Source organism: Arachis ipaensis, chromosome B10 (genome assembly GCF_000816755.2).
Source record: "Arachis ipaensis cultivar K30076 chromosome B10, Araip1.1, whole genome shotgun sequence".
Taxonomy (NCBI): domain Eukaryota; kingdom Viridiplantae; phylum Streptophyta; class Magnoliopsida; order Fabales; family Fabaceae; genus Arachis; species Arachis ipaensis.
The window spans coordinates 2643100-2668826 of NC_029794.2; the positions used below are offsets into that span (position 1 = coordinate 2643100).

At 36.8% G+C, this 25727-nt stretch overlaps 1 protein-coding gene across 10 annotated transcripts; it reads right to left on the reverse strand.

Moving 5' to 3' along the window:
- On the reverse strand, positions 2412-6958 carry LOC107624233. 10 transcript variants are annotated; one of them, XR_001616792.1, is made up of 5 exons: positions 6399-6958; positions 5971-6031; positions 5621-5731; positions 5428-5529; positions 2412-2809 (listed from the first exon to the last, which is right to left on the reverse strand). XR_001616792.1 is itself a non-coding variant. In XM_016326714.1 (4 exons), exons 1-4 carry the CDS (start codon positions 6627-6629, stop codon positions 2740-2742), a joined length of 519 nt encoding a protein of 172 aa, XP_016182200.1. In that variant the 5' UTR covers positions 6630-6958; the 3' UTR covers positions 2412-2739. The 10 variants fall into 10 exon arrangements, 2 of the variants coding, with proteins under 2 accessions (XP_016182200.1, XP_020969138.1); XR_001616794.2 differs by having other exon boundaries at positions 2418-2809; positions 5653-5731; XR_001616795.2 differs by having other exon boundaries at positions 2418-2809; positions 5359-5529; positions 5653-5731.

Below are 25727 nucleotides of genomic sequence, written 5' to 3' on the forward strand. Positions count from 1 at the left end.
TTCATTGAGTTTGTTCAAGTAATGGATGTTCCATGATTTCATTTGACTGATTGATGTTGCTTTTGAATGATTTTAGATGTTCTTAGTGTTGTACTTTGATTTTTGTTGAATTAGTGGTTTAGATATTTCATGCTACCGGTTCTGACTGCTTTGCTTGATATCCCTTTTTATAGGCTTGTGAATGTGTCTTTCTTATGGTTGCGGATGCTTCTTCATTTTCTAGATTTGATATTATATTGACGTTTCTTTTTTGTTAGAATGATGTTTGTTCTGTGACTTACTGAATGGTTTTGTATGTTTTGCTAGATTTATGTGGATTGAAAGTTTTGGAAAAAAAAGTTAGTAATAAGGAAGTTCAATTATTTCCAAAATGAAATTCTTTTTTGTCATAAAATTAGGTTTGAATGTGGTCATTTTAGTTTATTTTTGGTTGAATTGACATTGGTTTATAATTTAGTCCTTCAAAATACCGATTTTGAACAGGTTTAACTAAATTAATTGCTTAACTGGTTTAAATGATGATCCAATCTTTTTTTTTTATTTTCATCAGGGCCCAAGACTCCAATAAAACACAGCAACTACTCAAACAAAGTTCTGGGAAACTTTACCCATCTCCTATCAGCATCAATGGTTGAAACAAGAAACGGTGGAGGAGTGTTGAAACAAAGAACTCTATGATCCACATCCTGAGCTCGCTTTGCTAGGATGTCCACAACAAAGTTAGCCTCTCGAAAAATATGCGAAATATGAAAATCACCATGGCCCACGAGTAGCTCCTTGATATCACGAATGAGCGAAGTGCTCGAATGGAGCTCTGTGTCTTGCCTTCCTATCAATTAAACTGCGCATGCTGAATCTGACTACACTTTCACATTAGTAATCCCAATCTCAATAGCAATTTTTAATCCCACATAGATCTCCCAAAGTTCTGCCATTATGATAGTGATTTTTCTAATCTTCATCATGAACATAGCTACCATTTTCCCGGTTGAACCATCAAGATTTAGCTTAAAACAGCCTTCGTTTGGGGGTTCCCACCCAATGTCTTCCACTTTTTTATACCGAAGAGCTCCTTGGTGCACGGAATTGTGATCACACTTTTCACAACTCCGGTACAACTAACAAGCAAGTGCACTGGGTCGTCCAAGTAATACCTTACGCGAGTAAGGGTCGATCCCACGGAGATTTCCGGCGTCAAGCAAGTTATGGTTATCCTGTAAATCTTAGTCAGGCGGATTCAAATGGTTATGAGGTTTTGATAATTAAAAGATAAATAAAACATAAAATAAAATAAGATACTTATGTAATTCATTGGTGGAAATTTCAGATAAGCGTTTGGAGATGCTTTGTTGCTTCTGAACCTCTGCTTTCCTATTGTCTTCATCCAATCATGCGTGCTCCCTTCCATGGCAAGCTGTATGTTGGTGGATCACCGTTGTCAATGGCTACCATCCGTCCCCTCAGTGAAAATGGTCCAGGTACAGTTTCTGTACGGCTAATCAACTGTCGGATCTCTCGTTTCGGATGAAAAATACCAGGCACAGCTATCGCATGGCTAATCATCTGTCGGTTCTCACTTGTGTCGGAATAGGATCTCTCTATCCTTTTGCACACTGTCACTGCGCCCAACATTCGTGAGTTTGAAGCTCGTCACAGTCATCCCGTCCCAGATCCTACTCGGAATCTACAACAAACAAGGCTTTTCGCAACGGTCAAAAACCGTTGCCGTATATTGAAAAACCGTTCCCTAAACTTTAGGCAACGCTTTGGCAACGGTTTTTTACTTGTGGTATATGCGGCCGTTGCCAATGCTCGAAGGCAACGGTTTTTTACCTAAGGCAACAGTAACCAAAAAACCGTTGCCAAAGTTACTGGTATAGGCAATGGTTTTGAAAACAAATTTTAAACAACGGTTTCAAACCGTTACTCGAGAAACAACGGTTTTAAATCGTTCTTTTTCATGATACAACAGTTTAAAACCGTACCTGGATAGGCAACGGTTTTAAACTGTAGTAGTTTTGTTATCCACAACAGCAACGGTTTTAAAACATTACCGTTGGTGTCATTTTTTGGTAATGGTTTTTGTACCGTTGCCAATTTATAGTTGTCTAAGACAACAGTTTAAAAGCGTTACCATTGATTTTTTTGGCAACAGTTTTAAAACCCTTGCCATTTTATAGTCATCTAAGACAACGGTTTTAAAGCATTACCGTCGGTGTCGTTTTTTGGCAACGGTTTTAACACCGTTGTCCTTTGTAACTTTTGACAACGATTTTTCGTAATATATAATTCTTTATTTACAACAGTAGTTTTCTCGTGAATGAAATTAATTTCATTTTTTTAAATTATTTAGAGTCAATAAATAATCTAAACTATTTGAATAAAGTCACTAAAGAAAAATAATTGAATATTTTTCATCAAATTTGACTTATAAAAATTGTTGTAAGATCCACAATCACATTCAAAATACCACAATACTATCATGACAACATCGAACTATATCATCTAATGTAGCAAAAAATATAACAAAGAAGAGTTGAAATAGCTAACAATAATAATATTCTCACTTGAACAGATTCCCAAATGGCTTCTTTATCTTTAATCCCCTTTCAATTTGTGTAAATTAATGGACAAAAATCTAAATTCCTTGCCACTGTGCCCAAAATTTTGCTCAAGTTGTTTACAGTTTCATCAGTAGGACCAATTGCCTCTCCTTCAATATCTATAATAATTTCTTCTCTATCTTCCAACGGTCTTGCATGAATCTTCAAGCATTGTGTAGGTCCTCGTGTTTTCTTCACTGTTGTCTCTATACAAAGATACTAATTAAATTCCATCCCTCTTATTGATTTATAAGATATTTAATTGAAAAAAAACTAAAGCAACAAATTACCAAATTCAATTCACAAATTGAAATTCAATTAACACACAAATTTTTGGAAATTTCGGCAACATTATGGCAGTAAATAGGATGTTTCTGAATTTAAAAAAAATCAACCCATACGAACTCACTAAAATCAAATCAGCACTAATAAAACAGCTCAGAATAAGGCCATCAGCATCATTGCTCAATCAAAACAAGGCATGAAATCAGCCATTAACAAGGATAAAGCAGCACTAAACAGCAAAATCAACCCATATGAACTCACTAAAATCAAATCAGCACTAATAAAACAGCTCAGAATAAGGCCATCAGCATCATTGCTCAATCAAAACAAGGCATGAAATCAGCCATTAACAAGGATAAAGCAGCACTAAACATCAAAATCAACCCATATGAACTCACAAAAACCAAATCAGCACTAATAAAACAGCTCTAAATAAGAACATCATCATCATTGCTCAATCAAAACAAGGCATGAAATCAGCCATTAACAAGGATAAAGCAGCACTAAACAGCAAAATAACCCATATGAACTCTCTAAAATCAAATTAGCACTAATAAAACAGCTCAGAATAAGGCCATCATCATCATTGCACAATCAAAACAAGGCATGAAATCAGCCATTAACAAGGATAAAGCAGCACTAAACAGCAAAATCAACCCATATGAACTCTCTAAAATCAAATTAGCACTAATAAAATAGCTCAGAATAAGGCCATCATCATCATTGCTCAATCAAAACAAGGCATGAAATCAGCCATTAACAAGGATAAAGCAGCACTAAACAAGGCCATCATCATCATTGCTCAAATAAAACAAGGCATGAAATCAGCTATTAACAAGGATAAAGCAGCACTAAACAGCAAAATCAACCTATATGAACTCTCTAAAATCAAATCAGCACTAATAAAATAGCTCAGAATAAGGCCATCATCATCATTGCTCAATCAAAACAAGGCATGAAATCAGCCATTAACAAGGATAAAGCAGCACTAAACAGCAAAATCAACCTATATGAACTCTCTAAAATCAAATCAGCACTAATAAAATAGCTCAGAATAAGGCCATCAGCATCATTGCTCAATCAAAACAAGGCATGAAATCAATCATTAACAAGGATAAAGCAGCACTAAACATTAAAATCAACCCATATGAACTCTCTAAAATCAAATTAGCACTAATAAAACAGCTCTAAATAAGGCCATCATCATCATTGCTCAATCAAAACAAGGCATGAAATCAGCCATTAACAAGGATAAAGCAGCACTAAACAGCAAAATCAACCCATATGAACTCACTAAAACCAAATCAGCACTAATAAAATAGCTCAGAATAAGGACATCATCATCATTGCTCAATCAAAACAAGGCATGAAATCAGCCATTAACAAGGATAAAGCAGCACTAAACAGCAAAATCAACCCATATGAACTCACTAAAACCAAATCAGCACTAATAAAACAGCTCAGAATAAGGCCATCATCATCATTGCTCAATCAAAACAAGGCATGAAATCAGCCATTAACAAGAATAAAGTAGCACTAAACAGCAAAATCAACCCATATGAACTCTCTAAAACCAAATCAGCACTAATAAAATAGCTCAGAATAAGGCCATCATCATCATTGCTCAATCAAAACAAGGCATGAAATCAGCCATTAACAAGGATAAAGCAGCACTAAACAGCAAAATCAACCCATATGAACTCACTAACACCAAATCAGCACTAATAAAACAGCTCAGAATAAGGCCATCATCATCATTGCACAATCAAAACAAGGCATGAAATCAGCCATTAACAAGGATAAAGCAGCACTAAATAGCAAAATCAACCCATATGAACTCTCTAAAATCAAATCAGCACTAATAAAATAGCTCAGAATAAGGCCATCATCATCATTGCTCAATCAAAACAAGGCATGAAATCAGCCATTAACAAGGATAAAGTAGCACTAAACAGCAAAATCAACCCATATGAACTCACTAACACCAAATCAGCACTAATTAAACAGCTCAGAATAAGGCCATCATCATCATTGCTCAATCAAAACAAGGCATGAAATCAGCCATTAACAAGGATAAAGTAGCACTAAACAGCAAAATCAACCTATATGAACTCTCCAAAATCAAATCAGCACTAATAAAACAGCTCAGAATAAGGCCATCAGCATCATTGCTCAATCAAAACAAGGCATGAAATCAACCATTAACAAGGATAAAGCAGCACTAAACAGCAAAATCAATCTATATGAACTCACTAAAATCAAATCAGCACTAATAAAACAGCTCAGAATAAGGCCATCATTTGACAACATCAAAGTAAATAGTAGAAATTAAGAATAATATCAGGAGTCTTTAACTCAACTGTAAACGTAAAAGTAACAACAATTGATGGACAAATTGCCAAGAGACAAGAAATCTATAACCTATTTTAACTCAACCCCAAAGCTAGCTCAAAGGCAAAGAATGTCTCACATTTATAAACCACCTAGAAACCTCATCTTTGAATGATGTTGGATTTGTAATGCTGGCAATGTTCATTACCTCACAAAGGTCACCAGAAATCTGCTTAGATTTTGCTTGTAAAGTCGTATGGTACTCACGCAACAAGCACTGGTCAAGAGTTTAAAATCTACCCTCTCGTATCTGCATCAGTTAGACGGTTTACATTATAGTAAGCAGCTTTTCGTATGGAAGGAAGAAAGCATAGTAATCAAGAACTCAAATGAGTTTTTACAAGAAAAAGAAACTCATTGATCTCAGGGAAACCTTCAAGCTCAATGGCGAAGCTTCTTTAAGTCTATTTAGGGTAGAAATGCACCATGCATCATTTGTTTCACTTGCCACTCTTTCTTAATGGAAATTTAAGTAATTAGATGGAAAAAGAAACCGTGAACTGTTACCAGAAAGTTAAGCCACTCACAATAGATAGATGTTAATCAAGACTAGCTGGTACAAATAGAGTTAACAAGATAAGAGACTACAACTAAAAGCAACACTAAAGACATTTTAGCAGCAGAATAAATGAAATTCTAAGATAAAGTTGTGCTAGAGGTACTTAAATTTAATGGAAGATGTAAAGCTCACCAAAGAATCAACAATCTGTTCCATTGTGTCATGGCAAAAGCATTTATCTACAATTTCAATCCTGAAGAAAATGAAAAGTAGAAAAAAGGGCTATCTTAAACTGTGAATCAGAATATAAGAAACAAAGTTAGTAAAGAGAGCATCTAAATAGCTATAGGAATTTTTCATTTTCAGAGAACCAGTTTCCAAATCAAAATCAGAACAACATTAGACATGTATCTTCTCAACACACTCTTGCAGACTACAGCATACACATATCAACATGTTCTACCTTACTATCGTAAAATCAACAAGAGGCACAACCAGTCACACATTTAATCTACAACCAAAATCCATTGCATATAAAGCATTCAACTATTCGTAATAATCCAGTAAACTTTTTAGGCATTCAAAGTTTAAAATATTTAATTTAATAAAATATTCCCTACCTCGATGTCACAACTCGCGAAAATCACTAAACGCAGCAGCTCCATCAGTGGTTCCAATACCAGCTCCCATGGCAGCAGCAGTAGTGATTCTGGGCAGCTCCAGTGCTGGTTCCCGGCGGCTGAGGACTCCGGCAACTTGCAGAACCTAGAGGCGAGGCAGAACAGAGCCGTTTTCCTCAAATCCCAAGTAGCAGCTTCCCTGTTTCCTTTTCCATTCACGTTCCTCTCCATGGCCAAGATGAAACAACGAATTGAACGGCGGCATAGCCAGGATGCAACGGTGGTGGCTCCCTTTCCCTGGACCCTGGCTCATGCGTAGTTCTTTCTCTCCGCAACATGAAAGTGACGGAAATGGAAGCTTCTATGATAGAAACGAACGCGACGGCGACGGCAGCGGCTCAGCGACCCCTCGACGGCTCCTTCTCCTTTCTCGCACGATGATGGCGACCGCTCAACGGAGGCGACAACGCAGTGGCGTTGCGGGGTTAGCGCGGCTTTTCTTCTCCATCCCTCACTCTCCCTTTGCGGACTCTCTTTCTCCTTCGGGCTTGGAAACGACGGCGACGAATGAAAAAATGAACTTCAACAACAACACTGTAAAAACCGTTGTCTAAGACCATCTAATGGAACGGTTTTAAAGTGTAGCATTTCGGCAACGATTTTAATGCGTTTCTTTTGTACAATTCTTTAAACAACAATAAAAAACCGTTGTTTAAAACCAAATCATGGTAACGGTTATAAAACCGTTCTTTAAAATAGTCAAAGAGAACGGTTTTATTTTGTTGCTAGAAATTGATGAAAAACTGAATTCAATAGTAACACTTTAAAAAACCGTTGTCTAAACCTATCTAAGAGAACGATTTTAAGGCGTTGCGAAATTTGGCATTTCTAAAGGCCATATTTGTTGTAGTATCTCAGGAATGCTGCCAATTGGTTCTAGCCTCTACCACGAAGGTTCTAATCTCACGGATTCGAATGCTCTGTTGTCAGGAGAGGCAAGTCAAATCCGTGGATCAGAGACCCAAGAGACTATACTCCAGCTGTCGTCCAATGACTACGTTGAACATCATGTAGACCGCTTGTGGTTGTCAGGCACGCGCATCTTGGCTAAGCGAGTAACGAAGATAGTGGGTGATTGTCACGGGTCACCCCTTCATTCTGACTTAACTAAATTAAGTACGAGAGTATATCTTGGAGAAGAAGCCAGCGTGAATTGAAAGAGAAACAATAGTACTTGCAGTAATTCATGAAGAACAGCAGAGCTCCGCACCTTAATCTATGAGGTGTAGAAACTCCACCGTAGAAAATACATAAGAGAAAAAAGGTCTAATGGCCAGCCTCCCAAATGTAACATAAAAGTCCAAAGATTGATAAGATGATCGATATGAATACAATAGTAAAAAGTGCTATTTATACTAAACTAGTTACTAAGGATTACAGAAATTGAGTAACTAAGTGCAGATAGTGCAGAAATCCACTTCTGGGGTCCACTTGGTGTGTGTTTGGGCTGAGCATTGAGCTTTACATGTGCATAGGCCTTTTCTAGAGTTAAACGCCAACTTGGATGCCAGTTTGGGCGTTTAACTCCAGTTCTGGTGTTTTACACGAGAAAAGGGTCTCTGGCTGGTGTTTAAACACCAGTTTGGGCCATTAAATCTCAGGAAAAGTATGGACTATTATACATTGCTGGAAAGTCCAAGATGTCTAATTTCCAACGCAATTGAGAGCGTGCCAATTGGGCTTCTGTAGCTCCAGAAAATCCACTTCGAGGGCAGGAGGGTCAGAATCCAACAGCATCTGCAGTCCTTTCTCAGCCTCTGAATCAGACTTTTGCTCAGATCCCTCAATTTTAGCCAGAAAATACCTAAAATTACAGAAAAACACACAAACTCATAGTAAAGTCCAAAATATGATTTTTGCATAAAAACTAATAAAAATATAATAAAAAGTAACTAAAACATATTAAAAACTACCTAAAAACAATGCCAAAAAGCGTATAAATTATCCACTCATCACAACACCAAATTTAAATTGTTGCTTGTCCCCAAGCAACTAAAAACAAAATAGGATAAAAAGAAGAGAAAATACAATAAATTTTAAAATATCAATGAAGCTTAGTTCCAATTAGATGAGCGGGACTAGTAGCTTTTTACTTCTGAATAGTTTTAGCATCTCACTTTATCCTTTGAAGTTTAGAATGATTGGCATCCATAGGAACTCAGAATTCAGATAGTGTTATTGATTCTCCTAGTTCAGTATGTTGATTCTTGAACACAGCTACTTTATGAGTCTTGGCTGTGACCCTAAGCATTTTGTTTTCCAGTATTACTACCGGATACATAAATGCCACAGACACATAACTGGGTGAACCTTTTCAGATTGTGACTCAGCTTTGCTAGAGTCCCCAGTTAGAGGTGCCCAGAGTTATTAAGCACACTCTTTTTGCTTTAGACCACGACTTTAACCGCTCAGTCTCAAGCTTTTCACTTGACACCTTCACGCCACAAGCACATGGTTAGGGACAACTTGATTTAGCCGCTTAGGCCAGGAATTTAGTCCTTTTGAGCCCTCCTATCCACTGATGCTCAAAGCCTTGGATCCTTTTTACCCTTGCCTTTTAGTTTAAAGGGTTATTGGCTTTTTGCTCTTGCCTTTTGGTTTAAAGAGCTATTGGCTTTTTCTGCTTGATTTTTCTTTTTCTTTCTTTTCCTTTATTTTTTGCCATTTTTTTCGCAAGCTTTGTGTTTTTCACTGCTTTTTCTTACTTCAAGAATCAATTTTATGATTTTTCAGATTATCAATAACATTTCTCTTTTTTCATTATTCTTTCAAGATCCAACAATTTTAACATTCATAAACTTCACTATAAAAAATATGCACTGTTCAAGCATTCATTCAGAAAACAAAAAGTATTACCACCACATCGAAATAATTAAACTATTTTCAAGATAGAATTCAAAATTCATGTACTTCTTTTTCTTTTTTAGAAAATATTTTTCATTTAAGAAAGGTGAAAAATTCATGGAACATTCATAGCTTTAAGACATAGACACTAAACACTAATGATCATGTAATAAAGACAAAAACATAGACAAAACATAAAGCATAGAAACCGAAAACAGAAAAATAAGAACAAAGAGATTAAGGAACGGGTCCACCTTAGTGATGGTAGCTTTTTCTTCCTCTTGAAGAACCAATGGAGTTCTTGAGCTCCTCTATGTCTCTTCCTTGCCTTTGTTGCTCCTTGTTGGAACTCAATTCTCCTAAAAAGGTATTGAGTTGCTCCCAGTAGTTGTGTGGAAGGAAATGCATCCTTTGAGGCATCTCAGGGATTTTTTGATGAGGAACTTCCTCATGATCTTGTTGAGGTCCATGAATGGGCTCTCTTGTTTGCTCCATCCTCTTTCTAGTGATGGGCTTTTGAGATGAATCTCTCCATCTCCTATGACTCGGAGTTGGAAGCAACTGCCTTTTCTTTCCTCTTTCTAGAGGTTTCTCTGGCCTTAGGTGCCATTAATGGTTATGGAAAAACAAAAAGTAGAGCTTTTTCCACACCAAACTTAAAAGGTTTGCTTGTCCTCGAGCAAAATAAGATAGAAGGGAGTAAAAGAAGAATGATGCAATTAATTTTGAAAACTTATTACTGTATACAAGAAAAATTAAAAAGAGTTGAAAAGAATTTGAAAAGATATGTAAGTTTTGAAAACGTTTTGGAAGGAATTGAAAAGAATAAAAAAAAGGATTAAAAAGAATTGGAAAGATTATTAATATTTGAAAATAGAAATTGAAAGATGAACGTTTAAAATATGTTTGATGCAAAAAATTATGAATTAAAACATGAAAAATTAAAAAAAAATTGAATTGGAAACAAAATTACCTCCCTTGTGTCATCCTGGCGTTAAACGCCCAGAATGCTATCCATTCTGGCGTTTAACGCCCACTTGACTGCCTCTTTGGGCGTTTAACGCCTAGCCAGATACCCTGGCTGGCGTTAAACGCCAGAAATCCTTCTTTACTGGGCGTTTTTTTGAACGCCCAGAATGCTGCCCATTCTAGTGTTTAACGCCCAAAATACTACCTGCATGGGCGTTAAACGCCCATTCTGCTATCCTTACTGGCGTTTAAACGCCAGTAAGCCTGTCCTCTACGGTGTGCTGTTTTTGATGCTATTTTTGATTTCGTTTTAATTCTGTAGCTATTTTTATGATTCCACATGATCATCAACCTAAAGAAAACATAACATGGCAATGGAAAACAAATGTCTATAAAAAATAAATATAATTAAATAACATTGGGTTGCCTCCCAATAAGCGCTTCTTTAATGTCAATAGCTTGACAGTGAGCTCTTAGAGAGCTTCACAGAGACTCAGAGCTTAATGATGGCCTCCCAACACCAAACTTAGAAGTTGAGTGTAGGGGCTCTGTTTGACTCTGTATTGAGAGAAGCTTTTCATGCTTCCTCTCCATGGTTACAGAAGAAGATCCTTGAGCCTTAAACACAAGGTAGTCCTCATTCAATTGAAGGACTAACTCTCCTCTGTCCACATCAATCACAGCCCTTGCGGTGGCTAGGAAGGGTTTTCCAAGGATAATGGATTCATCCTCATCCTTCCCATTGTCTAGGATTATGAATTCAGCAGGGATGTACAGGCCTTCAACCTTCACTAAGACATCCTCTACAAGTCCATAAGCCTGTTTCATTCATTTGTCTGCCATCTTTAGTAAGATTCTTGCAGCTTGTACCTCAAAGATCCCTAGTTTCTCCATTACAGAGAGTGGCATGATGTTTATTCCAAACCCCAGGTGACACAGAGCCTTCTCAAAGGTCATGGTACCTATGGTACAAGGTATTAAGAACTTTCTGGGATCCGGTTTCTTCTGAGGTAATTTCTGTTGAACCAAGGCATTCAGTTTCATGATTGCTCCTAGATACCGAGCTACTTGCTCTTCAACAATATCTTCATCCTCATCAGAGGAAGAATCTTCATCAGAGCTCATGAACTGCAGCATTAAGTTCCATAGAATCTCTATGGTCTCTATATGAGCCTCAGATTGCTTTGGTTCCTCAATAGGGAACTCCTTATTAGTCAGTGGACGTCCAACAATGTCTTCCTCACTGGAAATCACTGCCTTTTTACTCTCTCCAGGTTTGGCCACTTTGGATATAGTTATGGCCTTGCACTCTCTTTTGGGATTCTCTTCTGTATTGCTTGGGAGAGTACTAGGAGGAGTTTCAGTAACTCTTTTACTCAGCTGACCCACTTGTGCCTCCAAATTTCTGATAGAAGACCTTGTTTCAAGTAAAAGTCTTAAGTCTTTGGGGGACTTTTAACTTCCAAATATTTTTAAAATGAGGTTTTGTCACCTCTCCTTCTCCATAAAAATGATTATACGCAGACTTAATAGAAAAATTTCCACTGGTCTCAGACATCCAACAAATAGAGTCATCGCCCATATTGGCATTTGGAGCTTTTAGAATATGAAGATGATCCAACATCTATTCTGATAGGATTTGATGCAAAATCTCTCACTTCCAACTCCCGTAGCCAATAGCATAGGTGCTCATCGTCTCTTGCAACATCTCCTGATTGAGATTGATAAGTGCAACATTCATTAAATTTGGGATTTTCGGAACCCAAGGGCCTTCCCAAAAAGAAATTATCGTACCATTGCCAATTCTCCAAACCAAATTATTAATAAAATTATCCCAAAATTTGACAATGTCATTCCAAGCATTTGAATTACTATTTTTCAAGCAAACTTTAGGTATAACATTGTCTTTACACCCATATTTTGCACGCATCACCTGAAACCAAAGCGCCTTTCTATTGTGGATAAGATTCCAACCCAACTTCATGAGGAAAAGTTTGTTGGTCTCATGAGTTTTCGTATTCCTAGGCCGCTTTGATGTTTCTCCTTGCAAATGTTGTCCTAGTTAATCAAATGAATCTTTTTCTCCTCCTCGCTGTGTAAACCCTGGATAATTAGTAAATAATTAACCAATAAATTAATTATTATTCAAAAAAATTAGGAAATTAAATTTGATATTTTAGAAAGGTAAAAATAACTAAAATAAGAATTTTAACACCAATTTTAAAAATTTTGGCCTAAACTTGAGCCAACGGACTAAATCAGGTGAATCAGACCCAAGCCCACTTATACAAACCATATATATATACACACACACACACACACACACACATGCTTGCTTCAGCCTCCTGATGAGTGAAAATTATTTGATGGTCTAGAATTTCTCTTATAGGAAAGAATTACTTCGTTGCAAGTATAGTTCTAAACCAACAGACAATCCTCAATCAATCAAAAATATTGGTTGTCACAAGTACAAATCCCAATATGAATTTTTAACCAAAGTATTTAAACCTCGGGTCGTCTCACAAGGAATTGCAATGAAGTGCTCATTATCGGCTCTGAGTGAACAAGGGGGTTTGATTTGTAAAAAGGGACAAGAAAAGTAAAGGAAACAACTAAAGAAAACAAGTGATAAAGAGAGACATTCATGGCATGGATTAAGATTCTAGGCTTTCTATCCTAGTCATACAACGATTAACAAGAATTTATCCTGTTTCTTCATCTCCACGTCAGAAGAAGGTATAGGTTATCTTCCATGAGAGAAAGTCAAATAAGACTAGTTAATCTCAATCCAAAGGTCCTAATCGACTCACTAAATGAATTAGCAAGAGATTAGAGTCAATGGAAATAATACTAACCACAACTCTAGATCACCAACATGAGTTGGGGTAATCATAACTCAAGATTGCCTAACTCCTCTTTCCAAGCCAAGAATGCTCAAAAATCAACTCTAAAGCCCAACCAAGCATTTTGTCAAACACTTGGTGGGTACAAAAGGAAAGCATGGTAAAGTTGCAAGGAAAGGTAAAATCTATCAACTATAACTTGCAAGGAAACAATAACAACTACTCAAATTAACAATAAAAGAACATCAAACATCAAAATGCATTAAATGAGATCCAGATCCAACAATGGTGTTCATAGACATGAAAGAGAGCAAAAAGGGAAATTAACAAGAGAGAACAAGAGACTTACACTACTAGAGCACGAAAATGTAGAAGAAATAAGATGAAAACAAGAATTAAAACCTAGATCTAAGATGGAAATGCACCTAAGAACCCTAATTCTAGAGAGAAGAGGGAGCTTCTCTCTCTAGAAACTAACCTACATGATGCTATGCTACAAACAATTGCTCCCCCTTTGCCTAATCTTCAATTCTGCGTGAAATAGTCTCTGGAAGCCATTGGATTTGGGCTTGGGCAGCTCAGAAATCGCCCCCTGTGTTTTGCCTTTAAGTGAGTTACATGCGAGCTTCGACGGGTACGCATGGGTCACGCGTACGCGTCACTTGGCAATTTGCATTCCACGCGTACGCGTCATGTCACATGTATGCGTCGCCATGCGACTTCAACTTCCATGCGTGTGCGTCTGCTACGCGTGCACGTCGATGAATGCATCCCAAATCCTTAATTTTCCATGAGTTCTCCATTTTGCATGGTTTTCTCTTCACTCCTTTGATCCATTCCTGTCCTTTTCAACCTAAATTCACTAGGAAACACATCAAGGCACCTAGTGGAATCAAAGGTGAATCAAAATTAGCTATTTTAAGGCCTAAAAAGCATGTTTTCATACTTAGGTACAAATTCAGGGAGAATTACAAAACCATGCTATTTCGTTGAATAAATGTGGGAAAAGGTGACAAATTTCCCCCAAAATAAGCACAAGATAAACCACAAAATTGGGGTTTATCAAACCTCTCCACACTTAAACCAAGCATGTCCTCATGCTTAATTCAAGAAAGAGACAAAGGGTATCAACATTTATTCAATGTAAACTAACCAGATGCAACTACCTACATGCAATCTATATGAATGCAACCACTTAGTCAAAATGAATCAATCCCCATGAATACATATGTGCACATGAGGGCTAAAGGTATCTCAATGAGATCAAATCCACAATTGGTTGAGTTATTGAAAAGGTTTTTACAAACATGCAAGAGAAGATGATTATGGGTGAAAATATGTAATTGAGCAATCGAACCCTCACCAGATGTGTATCCGCTCTAGTCACTCGAGTCTATGGGGTTGATTCACTCAATTCTCCCCTAATCATGCTTTCCAAGATTTGTTTTTCATCTAACAATCAACAATTATTTCATGCATGCATACAGATATTATGAGGTCTTTCCCATAGGTTGTAATGGGGTTAGGGTCATGGTAAGGATGCATATGGTCAAGTGAGCTTGAAATTTGAATCTTCGATCAACCTAGGCTTCCCACCTAACCTATGACAACCTATATAATTTACGAAGCTAACCTAACTACCATTCTTCACTTTTTCACACACTCATGCATTCTCTTTAATTCTCATTCCATATGCATTGACTTTTATTGAACTTCACTTTGGGGCATTTTGTCTCCTTTTTTATTGCTATTCTTTTTATTTCTTTTTTCTTTTCTATTTTTTTCTTTTTACTTTATATATATATATATATTTTTTTTTTTTTGCAATAAACTATATACAAAAGTATCAATGCATATGGTTTTACGTATAATCAACACATGAGTATGTACCTAATTCCCAACATTTTCAACAAAAATAAAAAACACTCTTTTATCCCAACCAATGTTCCCAACTCTCCCAAATTCAAACGATAAAAACTCTCACTAGCCTAAGCTAATCAAAGATCCAAACAAGGGACATTTATTGTTTTTCACTTTAGGCTTGTAATGTGATAAAATTAAGAACAATTGGGTCAAGCGTAGGCTCAAAGTTAGCTCACAATGGAAGATAAAAGGTAAGCTATTTGGGTAAGTGAGTAATTTAAAACAATGGCCTCAATCATATAAGTGCATGGATACACAAAACAATGGACATATAGAATCAAACAAATCAAAGATCACAATCATAGAAAGAGAATAATGCACACAAGAAGGAAAATAAGTGGTTATATGATGTAACCACACAATTAGGCTCAAATCTCACTTGCTTGTGTTCTTAGCTCAAAACATGTTCCACAATATATAGTTCACGCAAGTTCTCAAAAATTTTTTTTTTCAAATCAATTGGGGTGCCCTAAATATAAAATCTTTGGAAAATATCACGATTTTGACTAAGCTTAATATATACATATGCAAAACAAGAAAATGCAACAAAAATTCCTAAAATGAAATGCAAAAGTGTTGGGATTAAAAATTGTCACCCAAAAACACCGATCGGTCGGACAACCTCCCCACACTTAAAAGTTTGCACCGTCCTCGGTGCATCCAAAGTGAGCAAGGGGGAACGACGACTTTTCGAGTTGCTACCTTCAGCTGGTAGGTCAACCGGTTGCTGCGTGTTCCTTTTTTCGCTTCCATTTTTGCTTATGATGATTCATCCTGAACAAAAGAAAACAGGATAGTAAGAAAAGTAAATGCGCAAGCAAGGAAGTGTAAATTGTTGGAATGAGGTGGATCACTAGAATTGAGTGAGTGAATTAGTGTGACTTTAATAAAGACAAATGTGTGAATTCTAAATTTGGCGCCATTTAGATCACACACACTAGCATAAAGAGCTATGTCACAGTTACACAAAGAAAGTATGCACTTCACTCATCCTAATGTGCTTGAGATGCTTTAAAAGACTTGTAGGTTAAGATAGCCAAACAAGTAGTGATGAAGCATAAGAGCACTCGAGCAAGAGTCAAGGAATTGTGGATTGGATAATAGATGGACATTAATTGATGTGTAAGGTAACTTTAATGGACAAAAATGGAATATAGAGCTCACACATCAACAATGACACATATTAAAGTTGTTGCAACACCTAAATGACATATAAGTGGAACACATGATTGCTATGGAACTTAGGAAAAGAAGATGGAATTTTAACTCAATCACATAGCAAGCATGGTCCACAAAGCTTAACAAAGCTAAAAAATATGTCACTAGGAAAGTTTTCGATCCAATTTCACAATTCCACAAATCTCAATGCATGAAATAAGTGATGTGAATAAAGATTCAATCATAAACAAGCATCACCTAAAAAAAATACAATGATAGTATACAATTGCCTAACAATGAATGATGAATGCATGGTGGCCAAAACATGCAATTCAAAATATTTAAAAAAGCTTGGAGGCAATGTACAAGTACTTGGTATTAAAAAACATTAAGCATGAAGAGTTCAAAACCAAGTGACAAATATGACCTCAACAAAGAATCCAACAATGGGTGTTAACACAATTATGCTAAAATAGCATCAGTTAATACTAAGCAGCAATAAACAGTAAACAAGATTAATAATCCAAGACTTATAGTGAAAAATAGAAAATTAAACAAAAAAAAAACTAACTAAATAGCTAACTTACTAAACTAACTAATGGTTGATGGTGTATGGTAGTGTTGGATGATGGGTGGGAGAAGAGAAGAAGAGAGAAGAAGGAAGGAAATGGAAAGAGGAGAAGAAAATAAGATGGGTGAAACAGGGCATTCCATGCGTGCGCGTAGTGTGACGCGTAAGCGTGGTTTGCTAAAATGGGGTCGACGCGTACGCGTGTGTCGCGTGGTGGGTTATTCAGAGAATCGACGCGTACGCGTGGTTGGGGCCAGAGAGAAGCGATGCGTACGCGTGGGATGACGCGTACGCGTGGGTTGATTTTGTGCTAGAGGCACAATTTCAGCCCAAAACTCGCACAACTCTCTGGTTTTTGTATGGAAGATGGAAAATTTTAGATACACGCATACGCGTGGGGGACGCGTGCGCGTGGATTGTCGGAAAAACCTGGGGCATGCGTACGTGAGGGTGACGCGTACGCGTGGCCTGGTGCTCTGTTTTTCAAAAATTTTCATGTTCTTGCACCAAACCAAGCATTCCAAACCTCCAAACAGCTACCAAAACACCTTAAAACCTTATTTATCCTACTAGGCTCCCAAATATACTAAACAAACTAAACAAAACATGAGATTAAACTAATCTTACCAATATTTACAAAAGAGAAAAAAGGGAAAGATGTTACCATGGTGGCGTGTCTCCCACCTAGCACTTTTGTTTATTGTCCTTAAGTTGGACTTATGGGGAGCTTCCATCAAGGTGGCTTGTGCTTGAATCCATCCTTCAACATCCACCAATGCTTGGATTTCCAATAAGCTCTATCATCCAAAGTTAATAGCTCGAAACTTTGATGGAGTTCTCCACAAACCATGGGCTCCCAAAGTTGATCTTCCTTGTGCAATCCGGGATCCCACACTTTGTTTTGACACCCGTCCTTATGTTGATCATGGTAAGTTCCTCCGGGTGGCAAGCAAGATGAATTCTTATGAAAGCACCAAACTATCCTCCTAGACCCATCCAATTGAGAACTACACCAACCTTTTCTCTTTGAAGCTTCAACCATAATGAGCCTAGACTTACTGCACCAACCACTAAACATCCTCCTCCTATGCTTAATTCCACAAAGCGCCCTAAGTTGGCCATCCGTTTCAAGCAAACCATATTCAAGTGGGATAATAAAGGTAAGAGTTAGAAGTTTTACCCACTCAAATGAAGGATTAGAGGGCAACTTAGGTAAAAGGGTTCCCAACGGTCTTGATAAAGCATGTTCCACTCCCGTCCATCCTCTCCTAGAGGCTTCCACCACTTGGCAAGATACTTCATGCTCAACCTCTTGCCAAGCATCCTCAAGTTCACCTTCTTCTTCATCAATTTCCTCAATCTCTTCCCATCACTCAAATCATAGATAGGAGGTTTAGTGAAATCTACCTGATGAGCGGATAATTTATACGCTTTTTGGCATTGTTTTTAGGTAGTTTTTAGCATATTTTAGTTACTTTTTGTTATATTTTTATTAGTTTTTATGAAAAAATCACATTTCTGGACTTCACTATGAGTTTGTGTGTTTTTGTAAATTCAGGTATTTTCTGGCTGAAATTGAGGGACCTGAGCAAAAATCTGATTTAGAGGCTGAGAAAGGACTACAGATGCTGTTGGATTCTGACCCTCCTGCACTCAAAGTGGATTTTCTGGAGCTACAAAAGCCCAATTGGCGCTCTCTCAATTGCGTTCGAAAGTAGACATCTTGAACTTTCCAGCAATGTATAATAGTCTATACTTTGCCCGAGATTTGATGGCCCAAACTGGCGTTAAACGCCAGCTAGAGAACCTTTCCTGGCGTAAAACGCAGGAACTGGCACCAAAACTGGAGTTAAACGCCCAAACTGGCACCCAAGCTGGCGTTTAATCCAAGAATGGCCTATGCACGTGAAAGCTTCAAAGCTCAGCCCAAACACTCACTATGTGGGCCCCGGAAGTGGATTTCTACACTATCTGCAATTAGTTACTCATTTTCTGTAAACTTAAGTTACTAGTTTAGAATAAAAACTACTTCTAGAGATTCATTTTGTAACTCATGACATTTTACATCTCATATTGTATCTTCTACGGCATGAGTCTCTAAACCCCATTGGTGGGGGTGAGGAGCTCTGCTGTGTCTCAATGGATTAATGCAATTACTATTGTTTTCTATTCAATCACGCTTGATTTTGTTCTAAGATACTCATTCGTACTTCAATATAGAGAATATGATGATCTGTGACACTCATCATCATTCTCAAACTTATGAACGCGTGCCTGACAACCACTCCTGTTCTACCTGAGCTCAACGTAGTCATTGGGTGACAGCTTGAGTGCGTATCTCTTGGGTCTCTAATCCACGGACTGAGTCCGTGGTATTAGAAGCTTCGTGTTAGAGGCTAGAACCAATTGACAGCATTCCTAAGATCCGGAAAGTCTAAACCTTGTCTGTGGTATTCCGAGTAAGACCTGGAACGGGATGACTGTGACGAGCTTCAAACTCACGAATGTTGGGCACAATGACAGTGTGCAAAAGGATAGAGAGATCCTATTCCGACACAAGTGAGAACTGACAGATGATTAGCCGTGCGGTAGCTGTACCTGGTATTTTTCATCCGAGATGAGAAATCCGACAGTTGATTAGCCGTGTAGAAACCGTACCTGGTATTTTTCATCCGAGAGGATCATACAGCTTGCCATTGAAGGAAGCCATGCGTGTTTGGAGAAGAAGACAGTAGGAAAGCAGAGATTCAGATGACAGAGCATCTCCGGAACCTCAACTTGTTCCTCATTACTAAATCACAAGTACCATTTATTTCATGTTATTTACTTTTCATAAACAAAATCATTTTTATCATTAATCTCTTGACTAAGATTTACAAGATAACCATAGCTTACTTCAAGCCGAGAATCTCCGTGGGATCGACCCTAACTCACGTAAGGTATTACTTGGATGACCTAGTGAACTTGCTGGTTAGTTGTGCGGAGTTGTGAAAAGTGTAATCACAATTCCGTGCACCAAGTTTTTGGCGCCGTTGCCGGGGATTGTTCGAGTTTGAACAACTGACGATTCATCTTGTTACTTAGATTAGGAAAAAATTTTATCTTTTTGGTTTAGAGTTACTAAAATTGAGTCTTCTATTATTGTTTTTTTTTTGTTAAAATTTTAAAATTCTTATTTTCTTTTTCTATATTTTTCTTTCGAAAATTTTTAATAAATAGATAAAAACCAATAAACTAATAATTGAGTCTTTTGTTTGAGTTTAGTTTCATGTTTTAAGTTTGGTGTCAATTGCATGTTTTTTTTCCTTCAATTTTTCGAATTGTATGTTCTTTTCATTCTTCATATTTTTGAATTTTATGTTCCTTATTCTTTCTTGATCTTCAAGTTGTTCTTGTTTATTTTTCTTGTTTGATCTTTAGTTTTTCTTGTTTTGTGTCTTTCCTTGTTTTTCTTGTGCATTTTTGAATTATTAGTGTCCAAAGTATAAAAAAATTTTTAAGTTTGGTGTCCTTTGTGTTTTTATTTTCCTAAAGATTTTCAAAATTTGTTCTTGGTGTTTATCTTGATCTTCAAAGTGTTCTTGGTGTTCATCTTGACATTCAAAGTTTTCTTGTTTGTTTTCTTTGTTTTGATCTAAAAATTCTAAGTTCGGTGTCATTTTATTATTTTTCTCTTTCCTCATTAAATTAAAAAAAATATCTTCTTGATGAGCGGATAATTTATACCCTTTTTGCCATTATTTTTACATAGTTTTCAGTATGTTTTAATTACTTTTTATTATATTTTTATTAGTTTTTATGCAAAAATCACATTTCTGGACTTTACTATGAGTTTGTGTGTTTTTCTGTAATTTCAGGTATTTTCTGGCTGAAATTGAAGGACCTGAGCAAAAATCTGATTCAGAGGCTGAGAAAGAACTGCAGATGCTGTTGGATTCTGATCCTCCTGCACTCGAAGTGGATTTTTTGGAGCTACAGAAGCCCAATTGGCATGCTCTCAATTGCGTTGGAAAGTATACATCTTGGGCTTTCTAGCAAACTGGCGTTTAAACGCCCACCAGAGACCCTTTTCTGGTGTAAAACGCCAGAACTAGCACCAGAACTGGAGTTAAACGCCCAAACTGGCATCCAAGCTGGCGTTTAACTCTAGAAATGGCCTATGCACGTGTAAAGCTCAATGCTCAGCCCGAGCACACACTAAGTGGGCCCTGGAAGTGGATTTCTGCACTATCTGCACTTAGTTACTTATTTTCTGTAATCCCTAGTAACTAGTTTAGTATAAATAGCACTTTTTACTATTGTATTCGCATCCAATCTTTTATTCTTATGCCATTTGGGAGACTGGCCATTCGGCCATGCCTAGACCTTTTTCTCTTAAGTATTTTTCAACGGTGGAGTTTCTACACCTCATAGATTAAGGTGCGGAGCTCTGCTGTTCTTCATGAATTAATGCAAGTACTATTGTTTTTCTTTCAATTCACGCTTACTTCTTCTCCAAGATATACTCTTGTATTTTTATTCAGTTAAGTCAGAATGAAGGGGTGACCTGTGATAATCACCCACTATCTTCGTTAATCGCTTAGCCAAGATCCGCGTGCCTGACAACCATAAGCAGTCTAAATGATGTTCAACATAGTCATTGGATGACAGCCGAAGTATCTTCTCTTGTGTCTCTAATCCGCGATTTGCATTGTCTCTCCTGACAATAGAATATCCGAATCTAAGATTAGAACCTTCGTGGTATAGGCTAGAACCATTGGCAGCATTCCTGAGATCCGGAGAGTCTAAACCTTGTCTGTGGTATTCCGAGTAGGATCTGGGAAGGGATGACTGTGAAGAGCTTCAAACTTGCGACTGTTGGGCGCAGTGACAGTATGCAAAAGGATAGAGAAATCCTATTCCGACGCTAGTGAGAACCGACAGATGATTAGCCGTGCGGTAGCTGTACCTGGTATTTTTCATCCGAGATGAGAAATCCGACAGTTGATTAGCCGTTCAGAGACCGTACCTGGTATTTTTCATCCGAGAGGATCATACAGCTTGCCATGGAAGGGATCACACATGAGTGGAAGAAGACAATAGGAAAGCAAAGGTTCAGAAGCAACAAAGCATCTCCAAACGCTTATCTGAAATTTCCACCAATGATTTACTTAAGTATCTCTATTTTATTTTATGTTTTATTTATCTTTTAATTATCAAAACCTCATAACCATTTGAATCCGCCTGACTAAGATTTACAAGATGACCATAGCTTGCTTCAAGCCGACAATCTCCGTGGGATCGACCCTTACTCACGTAAGGTATTACTTGGACGACCCAGTGCACTTGCTGGTTAGTTGTGCGGAGTTGTGAAAAGTGTGATCACAATTTCGTGCACCAAGTTTTTGGCGCCGTTGCCGAGGATTGTTCGAGTTTGGACAACTGACGGTTCATCTTGTTGCTTAGATTGGGTAATTTTATTTTATGTTTAAGCTTTTTATTTTTATTTTCGAAAAAAAAAACAAAAAAATTAATAAAATCATAAAACCAAAAATATTTTGTGTTTCTTGTTTGAGTCTTGTGTCAAATTTTAAGTTTGGTGTGAATAGCATGTTTTTATTTTCTTAAAATTTTCGAAAATTCATGCATTATGTTCTTCATGATCTTTAAGTTATTCTTGATGATTTTTCTTGTTTGATCTTTGATTTTTCTTGTTTTGTGTCTTTTCTTGTTTTTCATATGCATTTTCAAATTGTTAGTGTCTCTAGTACAAAAGTTCTTAAGTTTGGTGTCTTGCATGTGTTTCTTTTCTTAAAAATTTTCAAAATTATGTTCTTGATGTTCATCATGATCTTCAAAGTGTTCTTGGTGTTCATCTTGACATTCAAACTGTTCTTGCATGCATTATTTATTTTGATCTTAAATTCTTATGTCTTGTGTTATTTTGTTGTTTTTCTCTTTCTTCATTAATTCAAAAATAAAAAATAATATCTTTCCCTTATTTTACTCATAAATTTCGAAATTTTGGGTTGACTTAGACAAAAATTTTTAAAATTTAGTTGTTTCTTGTTAGTCAAGTCAAAATTTCAATTTAAAAAACTTTATCTTTTCAAATTTTTTTCAAAAATTAAATCTTTTTCATTTTTCTTCTTAAAATTTTCGAATTTCTTAAATAAATTTTTCAAAATCTTTTTCTTAAATTTATTTCATATTTTCGAAATTATTACTAACAATTAATGTTTTGATTCAAAAATTTCAAGTTTGTTACTTTCCTGTTAAGAAAGGTTCAATCTTTAAATTTTAGAATCATATCTTTTAGTTTCTTGTTAGTCAAGTCATCAACTTTAATTTTCAAAATCAAATCTTTTTAAATTTCTTTTTCAAATCTTTTTCAAAATAAGTTTCAATCATATATTTTTCAAAACTTAATTTTTCACACTCCATGGAAGAAGGCTCTTCGACTTGAGATTCCTCTTTGCATTCAACGTCTCCTAAATTTTCAACCACTTCCTTTGCTTCAATTATATCTGCCTCCCCCTCTTGTTGCACTTCTTGATTTAACTCCTCTTCTTCACCTCGGAGCTTCAAGTTCACTTCCTCACTAAGCTCTTTGGTTTCTTCTCCACATTCAACAATAGGAGTGCCTTGATTGTGTAAGCTTAGGAAGGATGAGTACATGTTGCTAACGGCTTTCGCAATGATAGCCATCTTGGCTTCTATCTCCTTGAATTCCTTTTGCGTCTCCTTGAAAACCCTATTTTTAGGGTTTATCTTATGCTTAATTTAGAGGATTTTATCACCTTTTACTCACATTTATCCAAGGAAATAGCATGGTTTCATGATTGTCTCCTAAATTGTGCTTGAATGTGAAAACATGCTTTTTAAGCCTTAATTAGCTAAATTTAATTCACCTTTGATTCCACTAGATGCCTTGATGTGTTTCTTAGTGAATTCAGATTGGAAAGGCTAGGAATGGATCAAAGGGATGGAGAGGAAAAGCATGCAAGTGGAGAACTCATGAAGAAACAAGGATTTGGGATGCATTCATCAACGCAGACGCGCACGCGTAAATCGATGAGGTCGCATGGCGACGTGTGGGAAGGAAATTTCCAAGCGACGCATACGCGTACATGGCACGTACGCGTCGATGCTCGCACGTGACTCACTTAAAGGTAAAATGCTGGCGGCAAATTTTGGGCTTCCCAGGCCCAAATCCAACTTATTTCTGAGGTTATTTAAGGCAGAATTCAAGGGGGAGTCAACACATTCCAACACATTAGAAGTTAGTTACCATTAGTTTAGCTTAGCTTTAGTTTAGAGTTAGTTTTCTAGAGGGAGAAGCTCTCTCTTTTTTCTAGAGTTAGGATTAGGTTAGAGGTAGATTAGGAATTCTTAGATCTAGGTTAATTTCATGCTTTGATTTACTTTTCCTTTATCAATTCTTGTTCTTCTACATCTCCTCTCTCTAGTTTAGCATTTAATTCTTGTAATTCTCTACTTTTATATTGATGTACTCTTGTTTCTTCTATTTCTTTTTAATTCAATTTGAGGTAATTCATGTCAATTGCGATTGCTTTGATTGTTGTTGTTAATTCCTTGCATTTAATTGTTGATTAGATTTTATTCTTGTTGTCAATTTACTATGCTTTCTTTTAGTGCCCTCCAAGTGTTTGATAAAATGCTTGGAAGGATTTTAGAGTAATTTTATGCTCTTGGCTTGGAAGGTAACTTAGGAACTCTTGAGTTACTAATGTCCAAGTGATTAACGATTGGTTGCCATTAACTCTAGTTCTCATTACTTCAATTAGTGAATGGCTAGGATTTATGGACTTGGATTGATATAACTCATTTGACTTTCCTTTACTAGTTATAGTTAGAAGATGATTTAGTGAGATTGATCCTTGCCAATTTTCATGTTGTGGTTAGTGATAGGGATAGAGATCCTTGACCACCAACCTTTGCCAAGACTGTTTTATCATTTGCAATTCATTGTCAATTACTTTTCATGTTCCTTATCCAAAACCCCCAAAATATACAACTCATAACCAATAACAAGAACACTACCCTGCAATTCCTTTGAGAGACGACCCGAGGTTTAAATACTTCGGTTATTAGGATTATTAGGGGTTTGTACTTGTGACAAACAAATTTTTGTATGAAAGGATCATTGTTGGTTTAGAAACTATACTTGCAACGAGACTTCATTAGTGAATTTCTACACCATCAATTTTCCATTCATCAAAAATGGCGCCGTTGCCGGGGATTTGCAATGGTGTTATGTTATTGGTTATTGTACATATGTGAATATTGTGAAAACGTTTTCTTTTTGCTTTTTTGTTAGTTTTTAGTTTGCTCTCTTTATTTGTTAATACTCTTAGTTTTTATTTTCCCTTACTATCATGGATTTTTACTTTGGCTATGAGCTTGGTTACAATTGTGTTGTAGGTAATGGAAATTATAATGAGAATGTATCAAGAATGAGACAATCAAAGGTGGGAGGAGCCATATGCATGTGATCAATCTTCTTGGCAACAACCCCCACCAATTCACTATGAAGAAGAGCCATTTTATGATGCATACCAATCCAATGGCTATGGTGAACTTCCTTGTGACTTTCAAGAACCACCATCGTATGCCTATGAGCCATACCCTCAACATAGCCCTCAACCATACTCACAAGCCTCTTTTTACCAAGCACCTTCTTACGATCCACATCCATCATATGACCAATCACCCATACCACATCCTTGCGATCGCTATGAGCAAGAACCTTTAGAACCACCACAACCCCATCATGATTACTACCAAGAATCACCTTAACACATACAATCTCCATACCCTTACCTAGAAGAACCACCTTCCCATTGTAAACCCTTTCTCTAAAATAATGAACCTTCCTATCCACCCCAAGCCCCAATAGATGATTCCCTCACTTTGATACTCCAAGGACAAGAGGCCATGCGACGGGATACACTAGAGCTT

Excerpts from the sequence above, each read along its gene's own strand:
- LOC107624233 (XM_016326714.1), bottom strand. The coding sequence starts at position 6,629 with ATGGAGAGGAACGTGAATGGAAAAGGAAACAGGGAAGCTGCTACTTGG. Across the intron at positions 5,737-6,398 it reads TCGCGAGTTGTGACATCGAG|GAAAGAGTGGCAAGTGAAAC; the intron begins GTAGGGAATATT and ends AATTTCCATTAA. Across the intron at positions 5,530-5,620 it reads TCAATGAGTTTCTTTTTCTT|ATACGAGAGGGTAGATTTTA; the intron begins GTAAAAACTCAT and ends TAACTGATGCAG.